This window comes from Marmota marmota, unplaced genomic scaffold, assembly GCF_001458135.2.
Source record: "Marmota marmota marmota unplaced genomic scaffold, marMar, whole genome shotgun sequence".
Taxonomy (NCBI): domain Eukaryota; kingdom Metazoa; phylum Chordata; class Mammalia; order Rodentia; family Sciuridae; genus Marmota; species Marmota marmota.
This window is the reverse complement of record NW_025999842.1, coordinates 46,770,361-46,786,922: the sequence shown is the minus strand read 5'-3', so window position 1 is coordinate 46,786,922 and position 16,562 is coordinate 46,770,361. Positions and strand designations below refer to the sequence as shown.

Here is a 16,562-nt window from a genome sequence, read left to right as displayed (position 1 = left end):
CTCTTTGATCTCCATAATAGAACTAACAACTTTTAGCCCCTGGCTTAGGGGAAAAAAAACAAAAACCAAAACCAAAAAACCCAAATATACACACACTCAAATACACACACACGTGTTTTTTTTTTTTTTCTCTCTCTCTCTAGCTTATGGAAAGCAGCTTTCTTTTTTCCTCTCTAGATATGTACTGCAATATTGGTGGCCTTTTTACCTTTCACCAGTGTTACTTGACAGGTAGCCTCTTCCTTTTTATCATCTAGCATAAATACAGATAGTCCTTCACTTTTATTTATTTTATTTTATTTTTAGAGAGAGAGAATTTTTTAGTATTTAGTTTTTCAGCGGACACAACATCTTTGTTTGTATGTGGTGCTGAGGATCGAACCCGGGCCACACGCATGCCAGGCGAGCGCGCTACCGCTTGAGCCACATCCCAGCCCCACCCTTCACTTTAAAAAAAAAAAATTATATATATTTATTTAGTTGTAGATGGACACAATACCTTTATTTTATTTATCTTTATGTGGGGCTGAGGATTGGACCCAGTGCCTCACGCGTGCAAGGCAAGCACTCTACCACTGAGCCACACCGCCAGCCCCACTTTTAACATTTTCTTCGTTTAACATTGGTTTTATACCCCCTGTATCCTCACTGAGAAATAAGGTGATTTCTCCATTCTATTATAATAGGCTATCATGAAAAATGAAGAAAAGGTGAATAAAACCCTTGTCTCTTTGAGAATATGCCCATCTATTTACTTTTAGTTAAAGATTTTCTTTTTCTTTAAATCTACCTTTGCCTCATGTCTGTGTTTTTATTAGCATGTAAAGTTGATGTTAATATGTGTATAAAAGGGCTTTGGAAGGACAAGAGATTTGCCCATAGGAAATAAATAAAACCAATATTTAGTACAATTTTTTTAACATTACATTTTAAAATAGTGTTCATAATTTTGTTAACAAATATTTTGCCAGTACCTATATTATGGCAAGCATTTTGAGTCAATAACAGCCTTTATGAACTGGAGAGGTGGTATCAGAATATCATAATTTAAAGATACGGGTAGAACTCAGTGGTAGAGTGTTTGCATAATATATGTGAGGTCTCTAGAGCCACGAAAGCACCAAAAACCTATGTACACACATTCTTATATGTATCTCTGTAGTTATCATCCAGAATGAAAATTTCTGGCTTACATATAAATATATTTCCTGAATCCCCAATTTTTTTAAGGGAGTGCTTGCTTATTGCTCATGTGGGAGCTCACTGCTCCCACATGCTAGGTGAGTGCTCAACCTCCAAGCTACATCCCCAGTCTTTTATTTTGTGACAGGTCTTAATAAATTGCCCAGCCTGTTCTTGAATTTGTGATCCTCCCTCCCTAGCCTCCTGAGTTGCTGGATCCCAGATCTTAAGGTATATTAATAGTCTTGAGTGAATTTATACCCTGATGTAAGTTTATCTGTTAATCTGTGTTTAAAAGCCTCTTGACAAACTAGAATGATGAAATTACAAGCTAACAGGTCATGATAGGGGACTTCAGATTGAGTTTGAGAAAGTCAGGAAGTGGAAATATCTTTGGTCTTCAATAGTGAATTCCTTCCTCATTTCACCTCTGAAGAGTATTGAGAACTTGATAGATTTCTCAGAATGAAAATAGGAGTTAAGCTTTGAACTGAAAAGTCAAAAATATTGATTTTTTTTTCTAAGCACAATAAAAATAAATGAATAAAAGTTTGAAAAAAATATGGATGCTGATAACTACCTTTGAAGCCATATGACTACTGGGAAACAAGAGTCAAATACTAAAATTTTAAGGAAGGCAGGCTTCATCTCAAGAATGGACAGCAGCATTGGGCTTCAGGCAAGCCCATGAAGCCTGGGACAGACTGATGATGGGAGAGGAAGGAATCCTAGAAAGGATGTTTTAGCACATTTGTGCCTTTAAAACGGACTACAGTAAACTGGGTTGCTTATAAACAACAAACTTATTTCTCATGTTTCCGAATGCTGAAAAGTCTCAGCTCAAGACACTGGCAGATTCCATGGTGAGGGCCTTCTTATAGACTGTGCCTTCTCTCTGGTCCTCACATGGAGGAAGAGGCAAGGCAGCTCTCTGAGGTCTCATTTATGAGGACACCAAAAGGCCCCAGCTCCTACTGCCAGCTCCCCTCCAAAGTCCCCAGCTCCTAGTGTTGTCACCTTAAAGGTGAAATTCCAACTTATGAATTTTGGAGTGACACAACCATTGAGACCATAGTAAGGAGCTATGGAGTGGCCTCAAATTATTGGTCTAAATCTAGGAAAATGCTTGAGCAGAGGATGAGTTGAGGGTGAGTGGGTGGGAGTGGCAGGAACAGCCAGAGCAGAAGTGAAATTCTTACTGGGAAAGGAGTGGTGAGCCACAGCCGGGCCAAGGAGTATGCCAAAGCAGTGGTCACGACCTGGAAGCCTATGCTGGAGAGTTTTCAGGCCACTAATTCAGTGAGGAACTAGAAAATTGCAGCTATATCTGGCGTGGTGGCCTGTATCATCTACCTCACAGTAGAGTTTTGAAGAGTTTGGTTGAATAGAGGGGTCCTGATAGGGTGCCCAATGTTGAGTTGATATTTTTTTTTCCTAAGCACAATAAAAATAAATGAATAGAAGTTTGAAATTCAATGAAGGTATTCAGTAAAGGTTTATTCTAGAGCTTGGGATGCTCTAGGACACTGGAACATGTGCTTAATGCAGAAAGCTTGTTTGTGATTTAATATTAATTACATTCTGGTATTAAATCAACCCTTTTGCATGTATCTGCTCCCTTTAGGGAGCCTACTTTCAGGCTAAACATCCAAGAGTCAGATAATAGAACAGTTTCCCTATTAATATTAGGGTTTCTTTAAAATTTTTTTTTTTTAGTTATACGTGGATATAATAACTTGACTTTTATTTATTTATTTAATGTGGTGCTGATGATCAAAATCAGTGCCTCACACATGCTAGGCAAGCATTCTGCCACTGAGCTATAAAGCCAGCCCAATATTAGGTTTCTTAATTGCTGATTTCTTTGTTGGTTACTTTTAATATCTCTACTTCTTTGTGGTTTTGTACAATTAACTAAAAAAAAAAAATCTCATGAATTAAAAGGGGTTGTTTCAGAAGCACTGATAGTTCAATGAGTAATAATTGAATATTTATTGAATATTTCATAGTCATCTGCTGTGGCAAGCAGTTTGCTTAGATCTAGGAATACCACAATGAAAAAGCAACAATGGATTCTTACCCCCCAAGGAATATGTAGTTTAGTGGTAGAGACAGTTGGGAGCAGACCATCATAGTGCAAAATATGGGAAGTCTGTAGCAATGAGTTGATTCCAGCCCGGACAGAGAAAGGTACCATGATATGCAACTGAGTATGCTCAGAATGCAGAGCAGCTACTGATATTTACTTTCCTGCTGGCTGTACAGCTGGCCAGAACAAGAAGAGGAAGGAATCCTGGAGAAGACACAACAGGATCAGATTGTCAGGTAGAAACAAGTCATAGTGACAGATGAGTGAAGCAAATATGCTTTGAACCAGGGTCTCCATATCCTAACACTGTATGTCAAAATCCTCTGTAGATTCTATCATGCTTGTCCAGGAAGATGACGTTGATATTAAGAACCCGTGTTTCCCACCTGGCTAGTTCGAAGTTGTGCCTCCATTTGAGGTGAAATAACTAACTCCGAAGAGAGTTGAGGGGAGATGAGAAATAGAATCACCTCATCGAGAACCAGTGCTTTAAAACAATGAAGACCTATGTCTGGTGGCCAGTGACACTGTGCCCTTTTGTGTTCCTTGTTTGGTACCTAAAGAGGAGCAGAATGTTTGCAAGTTGTCCTGGCTGCCTTTCCCACATCCTTTCTGTCTCTGCCTTCCCTCCTGGAGTTTACTGTTTATATGCCTATTCTTTTAGGGGTATCAAAGTATAGTGAAAACACCAATGAAAAACATAGGAATGGGTTTTGTTCTATTATTCCATAAAAATGAGAAAGCCATGTTTTCAAAGCTAGCTCTTAACAGTATGCTACCCAAGGGGCTTTTCTTCTCAGTTTCGCTCAGGGAAAGTCATGTAAATAGACAATAACCAGTTTATTTGCTCATTGTTTTGCTGTGTGTCAAAAGTAGGTGGACACTCTGAAAAACTACAAAGGCCTATACAAGATATTGAGTCAGTCTTGTTTAAGAAAATAAAAGCTGAAAGAAACAAGTCAATTTTGGGTTTTCCCCTAAATGGAAAGGGTAAGATATACAAAACATAAAGTAAGTTCCTTTAAATGAAATGTGAAAATTAACTTAGTAGGTCCTTAAAACTATGGTTTTAGGGTCAGATACAAGAGATAAAGAACCCTTTCCCTGAGTTCTAATGGCTCCTGGGTACAGGGAGGGAGCAATGTGGCATTGCTTTCTAATCAACTTCTTCCTGCCTTCGGGCATCCTCAGGGTTCTTTCTTCATGAATGTCAGAGCCACTTGTAATAATTATTGCTTTCAGCTAAACAATACTAGACATTCACTTCCAAGAGGGAGGGGGAATGACTTGGGTCATTCATAGGCTGCAGCTCTTCATAGTCATTCAAACTGAGTGTATTCTGATGGACAGGGCCATTACACAGTATTAATAGCTTTACCAAGCACCATGTAGTGAATACTTCTTTAATATCATTGTTGCAGTGAAAGACAAAACTGTACATCTGACAAGCTATTTTTTTTAAACGTAGAAATAACATAGATGAAGAAGAATTTTTAAAACGTTCCCAAATTTTTAAACTTTTGCAAAGCAAAGGTTTTGGTTTTATTTTTTTAAACAGGTTATATTTGAAGTCATGCCCAGCATGACACCAACCATATTTTAGGCAGTGCATCTCAAAAGGCTTTTCATGCCTGTTCAAAAGGAATGGTTTAATTTTTAAATGTATTTTTTAAATGTATTTTCTCTTGGTAAGTAAAATGTCATTTAAAAATGCTAATTATAGACTGTCAACAAGGTTGCATTTGGCCAGATATGTGCAATATAAACTCAGAAAGACAGATGCAAATAATAAGAACAAAGCAAATTATAGTGGTATAATATTTACCACTAAACATGAAAAAGACTGCTAATCTTGATTCTAACACCCCTTTGCTGGTCAGGTTTTGGGACCTTATTACCCCATATGATAAGATATGTTTAAGTTCTTAAGATCTAATACAATTCTAAAGTTTGTTTTTTTTATTTTTATTTTTTAGGTGTAGATGGACACAGCACAATGCCTTTATTTTTATGTGGTGCTGAGGATCCAACCCAGGTCCCACCCGTGCTAGGCGAGAACTCTACCGCTGAGCCACAATCCCAGCCTCTATTTTGTTTTTTTATATTTATTTTTTAGTTGGAGTTGGACACAATACCTTTATTTACTTATTTTTATGTGGTGCTGAGGATAGATCCCAGGGCCCTGCCCATGTTAAGCAAGCGCTCCACCACTGGGCAACAACCCTAGCCCCTAAGGTTTAAGTTTTAATAAGTATAACTTTATCTAAAGTATGCTTAGTAACATTGATAAGTAATATCTGAGTAAGAACATCTCCCCCCCCCCAATTGTACAAAAACAAAAATAAACCTTATTTTGTCTTAAATTGCCCAATCCAATTATTTGTTTTCCATCAGGGAAATAAAGGTAGGATAAGAAATATGATAGAAAGTGTAGTTTTTGTTTAAGAGTTCATCTTCTAAGGCCCCACACCATAGTACTTCAAGTGAAAACAGACTTGGACTGCAAAAATATCTCTGGAAGGGGTGGAATAAGGAGACCAGATGTTAAGTGTCCCAGTTGGTCTTGGAGGAGACTATAGGCAATTTTAGAGGTTCATTAAATGTTTTTTGAGAAATGAATGAACCGCAAAGAGTGGACCATGGTCGGGGACAAAGTCCTCTCAGCCAGGGGGAGGTGCACAAGTTAGGAAAGGGGCAGAACTTCATTGTGAATAAAGTTGTCTCATGCAGGTTAAGTCTCCCAGGTAAGCTCTCCAACCTGCCCTTGGACATGGAAAGTCTGTTGAGGATAGAGAGGACTTTCAGTCCTCTCCTTTAGTTACTCTTCCCTGGTAATTTGATTAGATTCCTAGGAAGGGGGCCTAACATAGTTGCCCATCTTTTGAAAGAAGTCACATAAGGAAACTTGGGTTAGATAAAGGAACTTCAGAGAGTCCCTCTGGCTTTGAAGGGAAAAGAAACAAAAGAAGTTTAAAAATCTCTTGCTCCAGAGGCAGCTTCTAAATCCTTCTGATTTACTTTAATTCAAAAGTGCTTGGCATGCTAAAGAAACCATACTTTCGGGTATTGTTTTTTGAACACCAACAGGGTAGGGTACCCAAAGTGGAAATTGGACTAGATGATTAAGTGTGAATTCAAAGACACGTTCTATTTACAGATAAATCTGCCTGAAGGTGGTTTTAGGCAGAGGACATGGATGTCAAGGGAGGGTTAAGGGAATGTTCACCTTGAAACACACTGGCCAGAGTGGGGAAGTGCTCCCCTTTATGCCTGGTGGACACAAGCAAACGATTACAAACATTGGCCAGGCAGAGCTTTCAAAATAACGTTTTTATTTATTTTTTTTGTCATTATAGTATAAATGCAGCATGGATATATCATTGGAATGAGTCCCAGTTTTTATGAAAGCCTGAAAAACTAAACTAAAATAAACAAAGAACTAGGTCAAGAGTCACCAGGAAAGCATGCCTGTTTCTTTCAGGAGAGCTTTCTGGGGCACTGTGCACAGAGTTAAAAGTGCTTTCTCAACATCCATTAAATAATGTTCTTGAGAAATCTTACAGAAGCTTACTTCTGTAAGATACCATACTTACTTTTCAAAGTATGGTACAGGACATCTGGGTGTCTCAGAACTTTTTCAGTGGTCTGGGAGATCAAAATTGTTGATTAAAACATTATTTGCCATTTTCACTGTTGTACTCTCATGAGAATAGAGAGCAGGATCCCAGAGGCCCTGTGAGGTGCAGTTCTACGTGTGATTGAACACAGAAGCAGATGTGAGAGTCCAGATGCCTTCTATTAAGCTGGACCTTAAAGACAGTTTCAAAATTTAAAGCAATGATATTCATCTATGTTTTGTTTGGAAAATACAGTGTTTTCGTCAGCTTTTTCACTGCTGTGACTAACAGGACCCAACCAAAACAACTGTAGAAGAGGAAAAGTGTATTTAGGGGCTCATGGTTTCAGAGGTCTCAATCCATAGACAGCAGGCTCAATTCCTTGGGGCTTGAGGTGACATGGGACATCATGTCAGAAGTATTTGGCAGAGAGCAGCCGCTCACATGATAATCAGGAAGCAGAGAGAGACCACTGGCCAGATACAAATATATACCCCAAAGCCACACCCCAACTTCTACCTCTTCCACTCACACTCTATACCACTTCAGTTACCACTCAGTTAATCCCTATCGGGGGATTAATTCACTGATTGGGTTAAGACTCTTAACAATCCATTCATTTCTCCTCAGCACCTTCTTGCATTGTCTCACACATGAGCTTTTGGGGGACACCACATCTAAATTATAACAGTTGTTTTTTTTTTTTTTAAAGTTGTTCATGTTAAGATGTTTATTATCAAACCAGTAGTATTGAAATATTTTTTTCAGTTTTATTATCTAATGCTGTAAACATCAACAGATACAGCCTACAAACAAAAGGTCTTGGAAGGTTCTTGAAAAGTTTTGAGTGTAGAAAGGGATTCTGAGATCAAAAAGTCCGAGAACAGTCCTAGAGGATAAATGATCTCTCTGAACCTTAGAAGAGGGCAAAGGTGACCTCAGTACACTGTGTGTGTGTGTGTGTGTGTGTGTGTGTGTGTGTGTCTGTCTGTCTGTCTGTCTCGGGGGAGCATTACAGGCTGTGGCTGTAGCTTAGTGACTGTGTGCTTACCATGTATGAGGCCCTGAGTTCAAGGACTGGTATGCATCCCCCTGCCCCGCCCCCCCAACAAAAAAAAATCCAAAACAAAAACAACAAAACTCTGGGATCAGCAGTTATGTATAGTTAGTGGTACTTGGGTTAGCGGAGATACTATCCTTCATGACCTTCTCAGGGTAAGTCAGTAGGAATTGAGGAATTGAGGATATATATTTGCATGCTCACACGCACTGGAAATTGAACCTAGGGCCTCCTGCTTGGCCTCCAGCCCTCAAGGCTATTGTTACTCTTCCTATTTCATAGAAAATTGGGGAGTGGAGAAGTTGTGAACTACCATAGATTATAGAGATGGTCAAACAGAGCTGGAATCATTTGGTTCTTAGGTCTCCTGGTTTCATATTTTTCCATTTCTTTACTGACTACATCAGGTATCAGGATGAATCATCAGCCAGATTGTGATCTTCCAATAGACCATGTTGTAAGAGATAGCTACCCAACCTCCTTGTGGAGGACAAATGATGTCAGACCAGTTTCATATTCTCCATAAAAATAAACACCAATACCTTTGAAATTCTTGACCGGCTAGAAAAAATTATCTTAGGAAAATGATATAACCTATGCCTGGGGGAAAATACAACAAAACAAGCTGGGCATGATCTTGCCTGCCTGTAATCACAGTGACTGAAGAGGCTGAGGCCAGAGGATGCAAGTTTGAGGGCAGCCTCAGCAACTTAGCGAGACCCTGTCTCAAAATTGAAACTAGAAAGGGTTAGGAATGTAACTCAGTGGTAGAGCATCCCTGGGTTCAATCCCCAATAATGCAAACCTACCCCCCCCCCCAACAAAATCACAACAAAACAGAGCCTTAATTTTTAAAAATAAATATGTCATGGAGGACATGCTGGCAAGTTGAAAACAAACCATTCCAGGAAGCTGGTGATATTCATGCCCACAAAAAGGCAGAGTGACAGTGTGTTGGGAAAAGAGTGACTCACACAGGCAGTCTGGAAGCAGCTCTTAGTAGAGCAACATGGCAGCCTCTTTCATAAGACAGGTCCAGTTCTGTCATTGTAGTTGCAGAAGGCAGGAAATGCACAGGTTCTTGAAGCATGGCCATGGGACAGTCAGTGCACAGGATTAGGGAAGGGGTGGGAAGGGTCTTGGAACAGTCGCTTGCCAGCAGGTCAGGTGGGTAATTTGTAGTTGTCTGTGGTATAAACTATGCTGCTTTGATTTCAGCACTATGTGTTGGCTTGGATCTTTTGGAAATACTTCTGCTCTGTACTTCATTACATCTAGCAGATGTTGCTTTATGTTTTTGAACCCAATTTTCAGAATGAGCATGGTATCAAATAGCATATTCTTAAAAAACAGAAAAGAGGAAATCAGTTAATTGGCCACTTACCAGGACAGTAAGAAGGGTCCAGACTTTAAGCCACTGCTGTAGTACCAAAAGTATATTCTAAAAAGAGAAAAAGTGGTTCTGAATGTTAATTGATGTAAATTGAAAGAATATTTACTTGCATTTTGAGAGTAATTTAAAAATACATGTTAGGTTGAGCAAGGAGAGTAATCCCATTCCTGAATACTTTTCATCTCCTAATATATAAAATTGAAAATGTGCCCCTGGAATATTTACCAGGGATGCAAATAGGGGAGATGGAAAGAAGAAAAAAAAATCTATGACTCAGTATTTTTAGGTTATTACACACCTATTTGGCTTCTGAATCTAAAGTCAAAATACTGAGTCAGTTCATCAGTACTGAGCTGTAAGACTTTTGCTTTATGCATGTTTTGAAAGCAGAGTCCATAGAGAAGGTATATTTATGTAACAATGCTGTTACTCAGTGTTCCTTCATTTTTCTGCATATTGCTATCTTAATGGAAATTTACTGGAAAATTCTTGCCAGAATAAACACATTCCTTCAGCAATGAAAAGCTTAATGTACTTCTAGCTCAACTGTACCTCTTTCCTGTGAGCAGATAAACGAAATTATTTGGCATTAGTCATTATATTTCACATAGTTCACAATACTTATTTTGGTCTCTTGTGAGAGCTGCAGTGGGTACAAGTAGGGAATAGGAATAAGGTAGCCAGTCTTGCATTATCATGTGAGATAAAATAAAAACAAGGACAGGTCATGTATATTTGACAAAACAGAAAACAAAATGAATTTGACAGGCATTGTACAAACTAGCTGTAGTTATCCTGGTAAGGCAGGATTAAAGACTGTGAACCACAGATGAATTGAGTTGCTGATACTGGGGGAAAAACAAGTCATTTTTAAGAGAGGGTAACTTTCTTATTCACATTTTAATTTGATTCAGGATTGAAAACCCTGTAATAAAAGTATTAGTCATGCTGGGTGTGGTGGCCCATGCCTGTAATCCCAATAGCTGGGGAGGCTGAGGCAGAGGATTGTAAGTTCAAAGCCAGTCTTAGCAACTTAGAGAGGCCCTAAGTAACTCAGTTAGACCCTGTCTCTAAATAAAACACAAGAAGTGCTGGGGGTGTGGCTCACTGGTTAAGTGCCCCTGGATTCACTCCCTAGTACCAAAATAAAATAAAATAAAATAAATTATACAGTGACCATTGGGCCAGGCCTGGGGACCAGGATGGGATACAGTGATGTAAACAGGATGCTGGAGGCCAGGGAGGGAGGAAGTACCCCTTGAATTAAGGGATGGAAGAGGCAAACAATGGACAATAGAGAACTGAGGAAAGAAATTCACAAACTTGTCCAGACTTATTCTTGTTGGCCCTAGTCCTGATGTTCACCCATCACCATCCAAGATTGCTACCAGGGAGTGATTATAGTGAGTGAGTATTCATTCATGAAATCTGCATTAATAAAGTACTTAAGGCATAAAGATCCATCTTTAAGGTTATTAATAAAACTGACCTATGAGCATGGTACTGCTAACTACTGAGTTGTGCTACATTTATTTGTAGCAATAGACAATTAAGGTCTTTAACTTTTTCTAACAAACGAGTTGGAATTAAACTTCTAGATAGGTTAACCCAGAATTTAGTGACACTCTATCTCACGTAGTGTTAAAGTCCTACTATTTTAAATAATTGTGGGAAAGGCCAGTTGAAATTTAAGAATGTTCACACATTATTAAATAATTTTAGATTCATTTCTTTTGACTTTCAATATATACAGGAGGTAAAACCAATCTAACAAGTATTACTTCCTAAAAGTCCTTGGGAAATAAAAGGGCAATTTGAAATTAAAATCTTAAAAAAACATTTTTCACCACCTGTCCCTATTCATATTGTACTTTTAAAAGAAAAATATCGAATATAAAGGGAGATACCATAGCTGAAAATTTTCCTCTTTTAGGTAATTAGGTGCTATTTTCTCTATATTTAAATAATCAAAATTTCAAATTTCTATCATATAAGGTCCTTTAATTCACCTCTCATCTATTTCTATGATTGAATTATAAAGGAAGAATACAGTTTACTTGAAGTCATGAAAATGCTCTCATTCAATTTATCCTTTTCTTTATTGTATTGTAGCCTGCAATCAAAATTCATCCTATTTTTTAAAAAAACAAAGTTTCAAATTACAATGAGTCTTAAGATAATTTAAGTAATAATGTAAAAAGGGCAGGTAATTCACCCTGCCACTCTTTGTCCCTCATAGTACTGTTTTGGAAAGTGTGAAACTCTTCATTCTGGGAGCATCTTATAATCAATAGCAGCCAAAGGTAAACAGTTTCAAAATATGTTATCTCCTTTGCTTTATAAAGGACAACTTTAGAAGTTTTCAAATTTTCGAGCTCAGCACTGATATTTTGAAAATTGTTATATTCCCTCATTTACTAAAAGGAACCATTTTTTTTTTTTTAACTTATAGTCGGAGATATGGCCAGTATACCATGAACCAGGACACCACCACTAAAATTACGGAGAAGCCTCCATTTGATCGATCAAGTTCCCAGGATTCCTTGGACGAACTATCTATGGAGGACTATTGGATAGAACTGGAAATTATCAAGAGATCTCATGAAAACAGACAAGACAATCAAGAGGTGGTGGTTGTCAAAGAACCTGATGGTAACAAATAAATAAAATTCTTATTGGTTATTCATAGAAAATCCATGTGTGGAAAGGCAGAGTAGAACAACCAGAAAATGAAATTGTTAGTTGTCTTTCAACTTGATAATTACTTGTTTGTAGCAGGTTTATGGGTGTAGCTGCCAGATACAAGTGGCATGAGCAAATTCACTTAATTGTTGCTATGGCTGGGTTCTTGGTGGCTGAACTGACTGTAGCATACAGACTTTTAGGGTTAGGTTTGATTTTTTTTTTTTTTTTTTTTTTTTTTTTTTNGAAATGTCCACTGGAGATTGGCATATAGTCTCCATCAGCCTAGCATGTACCAAATTTCCACTCCCAGAAGGAAAGCAAGTATTCAGCATAAATCATATAGTTTGTACAAACATTTTAGACACAGTAATACCACACCCTTACATTTAAGGAAAGTTTTTTTTTTTTTTTTTTTTTTTTTTTTGAAACTGAGTTCTTTCTGTAATATGCCAGCTTCATGGTTCTTTGGTCTCTAGGAAGTGTAGATGGTGATGAAAAGCTCGTGACTTTGCAGTGTTACTGTTTTTCCAGTTGTTAGTATGCATGATTTGTTTTCATCTTTATATAGCCTGCTCTCTTCTAACTTGTACTGCTGTATTTTTTTCTGCCTTTCGGAAGAACAGAACACATTCATTCTACTTTTACATGGTAGCCTGTCATATGTTTGAGGACACTTACCTTGTTTCTAGCCATGTAGCTTTTGCAAGGAAATTTTATGAAAAGAACCCTTAAGTGATTTTTTCAGACCTATAATTTTGGTCATTTTTGTTATCCAAAGTACAGCATGACCGACTGGATGCAGTGCCACAGGTTTAGCCTGCTAATCTACGGATACAGATTTAGACGTGGAAGATGGCTTCACCATTTTTATCTTCCCATAGTTGCTTATTTCTTTTGTTGGCCCGTAATTTTTCTCAAGTCTCTTCCCAGCCAGATTTTCCACACTCTTCACTAATGAACTTGATATTTCTGGGAGAAACATGTAATACTTATTTTTTTTCCTTCAATTTCACACCATTTCTTTAACCTCTTAAATTTAAACAGTCACCAAGTTTTTGATACCCAATTTTGACTTCTATTTATTGTATTAGCTTTCTTTCTATGTAATCCATAAATTTGTAATATATTTTGGTGTATCAGTTGATATATCAAAAAGGTAAAAGCCAGTCAGTGCCTCTTCATTCACTAATGAGAGATTTCCTTCTAACTAAGTGACTTAGGATTAAGTTGCACAGAAAAGTCTATATAAGATTTTTCTTCCTTGCTGCAACATTTCTTAGAAAATCTGACAATTTTTTTTAAATTGGGGCTTTTTAAAAAAAATTTAATATTTCTTAATTTGTAAAAGAAAACTATAAGCAACTCACTCTTTGGTTTCTCATTTATTTTTTTTCTTTCCCAAATATATTACCAATAAAGCCATACTTCTTTGTGACAATTAATATTGTTCCTCAGCCTTTCTGTCTCAATAATTCAATATGGAAGCAGCACACAGGTGGTTTATTGAATAAGGAGGAAATATGCTAGAGAAAATGGTATTGAGGCCAGATCTACAGGTACCATCAGTTGTTTAATAGTTCTCCAAAGTTAAATTTGATTCATACATTATCTTGTCATTTGTTCCAAGAAGATTGGAACATGGCTGTGATCCCAGCAACTCAGGAGGCTGCTGAGGCAAGAGATTGTAAGAGGCCAGCCTCAGCAATTTAGTGAGACACTCCACAACCTTAGCAAAACTCTGTGGGATACAGCACAGTAGTAAAGCATCCTGGGTTCAAGGGTTCAATCCTTACTATCAAAACAATAAAGGAAGATTGGGGATGGTTCTACATGTTCATACTCTTCTTTAGACTTTAAATTATTTGAGTTTTACTCCCTCCCCCCCTTTTTTAAGTACTGAGGATTAAATGCAGGGGCACTGAGCTATATCCCCTAACTCTCAGACCCTTTGTATTTTTTTGGGGGGGGAGGGGGACAAGGGTTTTGTTAAGTTGCCAAGGTTGGCCTCAAACTTGTGATCTCCCTGCCTCAGCCTCCTGAGTTACTGGGATTACAGGTGTGTGCCACTATGCCCTGTCTATCTCTGCTTCTTAATGGAATAAATTATATTGTATATTAATCATGGTTTCCTTGTCAGGGCAATGTCTGTTTTTTTCCCCTAGCAATTTGGTTTTATACATCTATGACAAATTTTACCATAACAGAATTAGTAATAATGGCTGACTTTATGTCATTAAATAGTTTTTAATGTGGAACAGACACAGTGCCTTGTACTTCATTATGTTTCTTGAAGTCAGGGTAATGAATACTTGATTTCTGCCCTCAAAGAGGGTATGTAGTATAGAAGGATAGACAGTGCCAGTCAGTGCTCTCGGGTGATACAGGCTACAATACAATAGTGCTTTGCAGTGTTCCTCATTTGGTTATGAGGTGGCTGAGATGGCTGTCATTTATTTTACAGATGACAAAAGTTGCTGAGGCTGGCTAGAACTTGGAATCCTCCTGTCTCAGCCTCCTGCATAGCTGGGATTACAGGGGTGTGCCACTATACCATGAAGTCCTTTTGTTTATCTGTATTAGATTGTCAACAATAAAGTCATCCCTTAGTATCTATGGAGGATTGGTTACAGACATGGAATCTCTGAACACCAAACTCCACAAATGCCAAGTCCCTTACATAAGATGATTATTAGCATTGGCTTATAACCTATGTGTATCCTCCTGTATGTTTGAAGTCATTTCTAGACTACTTATAATACATAACACAATGTAAATGCAATATAAATAATTGTTAATACTCTATTGTTCAGGGAATAATGACAAGAAAAGTGTGTGTGCAAGTTCAGTGCAGATGGAATGTTTATAAAATATTTCCAACATGAGGTGGATTGAATCATCAGATACAGTGTCTGCAGATGTGAAGGGCTGATAGAATTTAGTTTACTTCCTGCTTTTGGTATTTTGAATTGATTCGGTTATTAGTTTCTTATATAAATTCTTCTTTGTTTAAAAATAGTGTCTTTTTTTGAAAAATTATAAAAAGCAACCTAATCTGATGTGCTGACTTGGGATTAGAAACATTAATTTGAAATTGAATAGTTCCCAATGTCCAGATGCTTTGTACTATTTTCCCACATTCCCTCGTCAGCTACAGTGAACAGAAAAAAAGCAAGCCATTACATAAATTAGCTTTGCTGTCCATGATATGCTGAATCTAAGCCAAGAAACCTGGCTTGAATGTATATCCCCAGCACTGACTTCCCTCTGTAATTTGATGGAAGTAAGTTATCTTTTTCTTGCTTACTCATCTCTGGAAGGGGAACAGTATCATTCTCTCTAGTTCATCTGCAGGGAAGTTGTAGAGGTTAATTACATGTGAAGTCATTAAAATTTTTTTAATTGAGTATATAGGAAATCGACCTAAAATTTGATATCGCTGTGGCCAGAGTGGATGGCAGTTGTCCAAGTTTCAGCTAATGATTCTTAGCACTGCAGTTGGGTTACAATAGAAGAGTTTCAGCAGGAATTTTTAGCAGCTTAAAAATATGGAATTTCTTATAAATTGTGATATAACACCTGGTTTCCCCCACTGTCTTAGAGGGAGAATTGGAAGAAGAGTGGCTCAAAGAGGCTGGTCTGTCTAACCTGTTTGGAGACTCTGCTGAGGACCCCCAAGAGAGCATGGTGTTTTTATCCACACTGACCCGGACCCAGGCAGCAGCTGTTCAAAAACGGGTAGAGACGGTCTCCCAAACTTTGAGGAAGAAAAACAAACAGTACCATATTCCTGACGTCAGAGACATATTTACTCAACAGAGAGAGTCAAAAGAAAAAGTAAGTTTTCTTTTTTGATATTAATGAAAAGATTATGTTCTTGGTCTCACTTGGATCAGTCCAGTTTAATTCAAAGCCTACAGACTTAATGAGCACTTCTTGTAAACCAGGCACCAAAGCTCCATCCAGGCAGTGAACAAAAGTGCCTGTACTCTGCCTTCTAGAAGTCACACCGATGGCGTAAAAAGCTAAGCAAACTAAAATTCAGTGTGATAATCCTCTTGGGGGAGATGATGTCCTTGGAGCCACAAGAAGTGGCTGGACAGGCTTCCTGGGCAAACAGACCTTTTGTCGTTGCCAATAGAAAAGCAGAAGGTGGAGGAGTCTGCCTTATCTGTTAGTGCCTGCAGGAAAACTTGTGTTTTCAGACTCACTTAGGGATGGACAGAGGTGAGATATGAGGGACCTAATGGCAGCTGAATTACAAAGTAGGGATCCTGAGATGTGAAGCAATACCCCTTTTATAGCTAGCACTTAGCACCAAACCTAGCACATGAGAAATTTTTTTTTTATTGGTTGTTCAAAACATTACAAAGCTCTTGACATATCATATTTCATACATTAGATTCAAGTGGGTTATGAACTCCCATTTTTACCCCGTATACAGATTGCAGAATCACATCGGTTACACATCCACATTTTTACATAATGCCATATTAGTGACTGTTGTATTCTGCTACCTTTCCTATCCTCTACTATCCC

At 37.9% G+C, this 16,562-nt stretch overlaps 1 protein-coding gene across 5 annotated transcripts in view; it reads left to right on the top strand.

Annotated features, from left to right (window-relative positions):
• Arhgap18 (Rho GTPase activating protein 18) overlaps positions 1 to 16,562 on the top strand; it is a 176,045-nt gene that overhangs the window by 104,389 nt on the left and 55,094 nt on the right. For all 5 annotated transcript variants that reach the window (XM_048798170.1, XM_015501120.2, XM_048798177.1 and 2 more), the window contains exons 2-3: positions 11,794 to 11,993; positions 15,625 to 15,860. In XM_048798170.1, the coding sequence (XP_048654127.1) occupies positions 11,794 to 11,993; positions 15,625 to 15,860 (436 nt within the window). The remainder of the gene's footprint in view (positions 1 to 11,793; positions 11,994 to 15,624; positions 15,861 to 16,562) is intronic.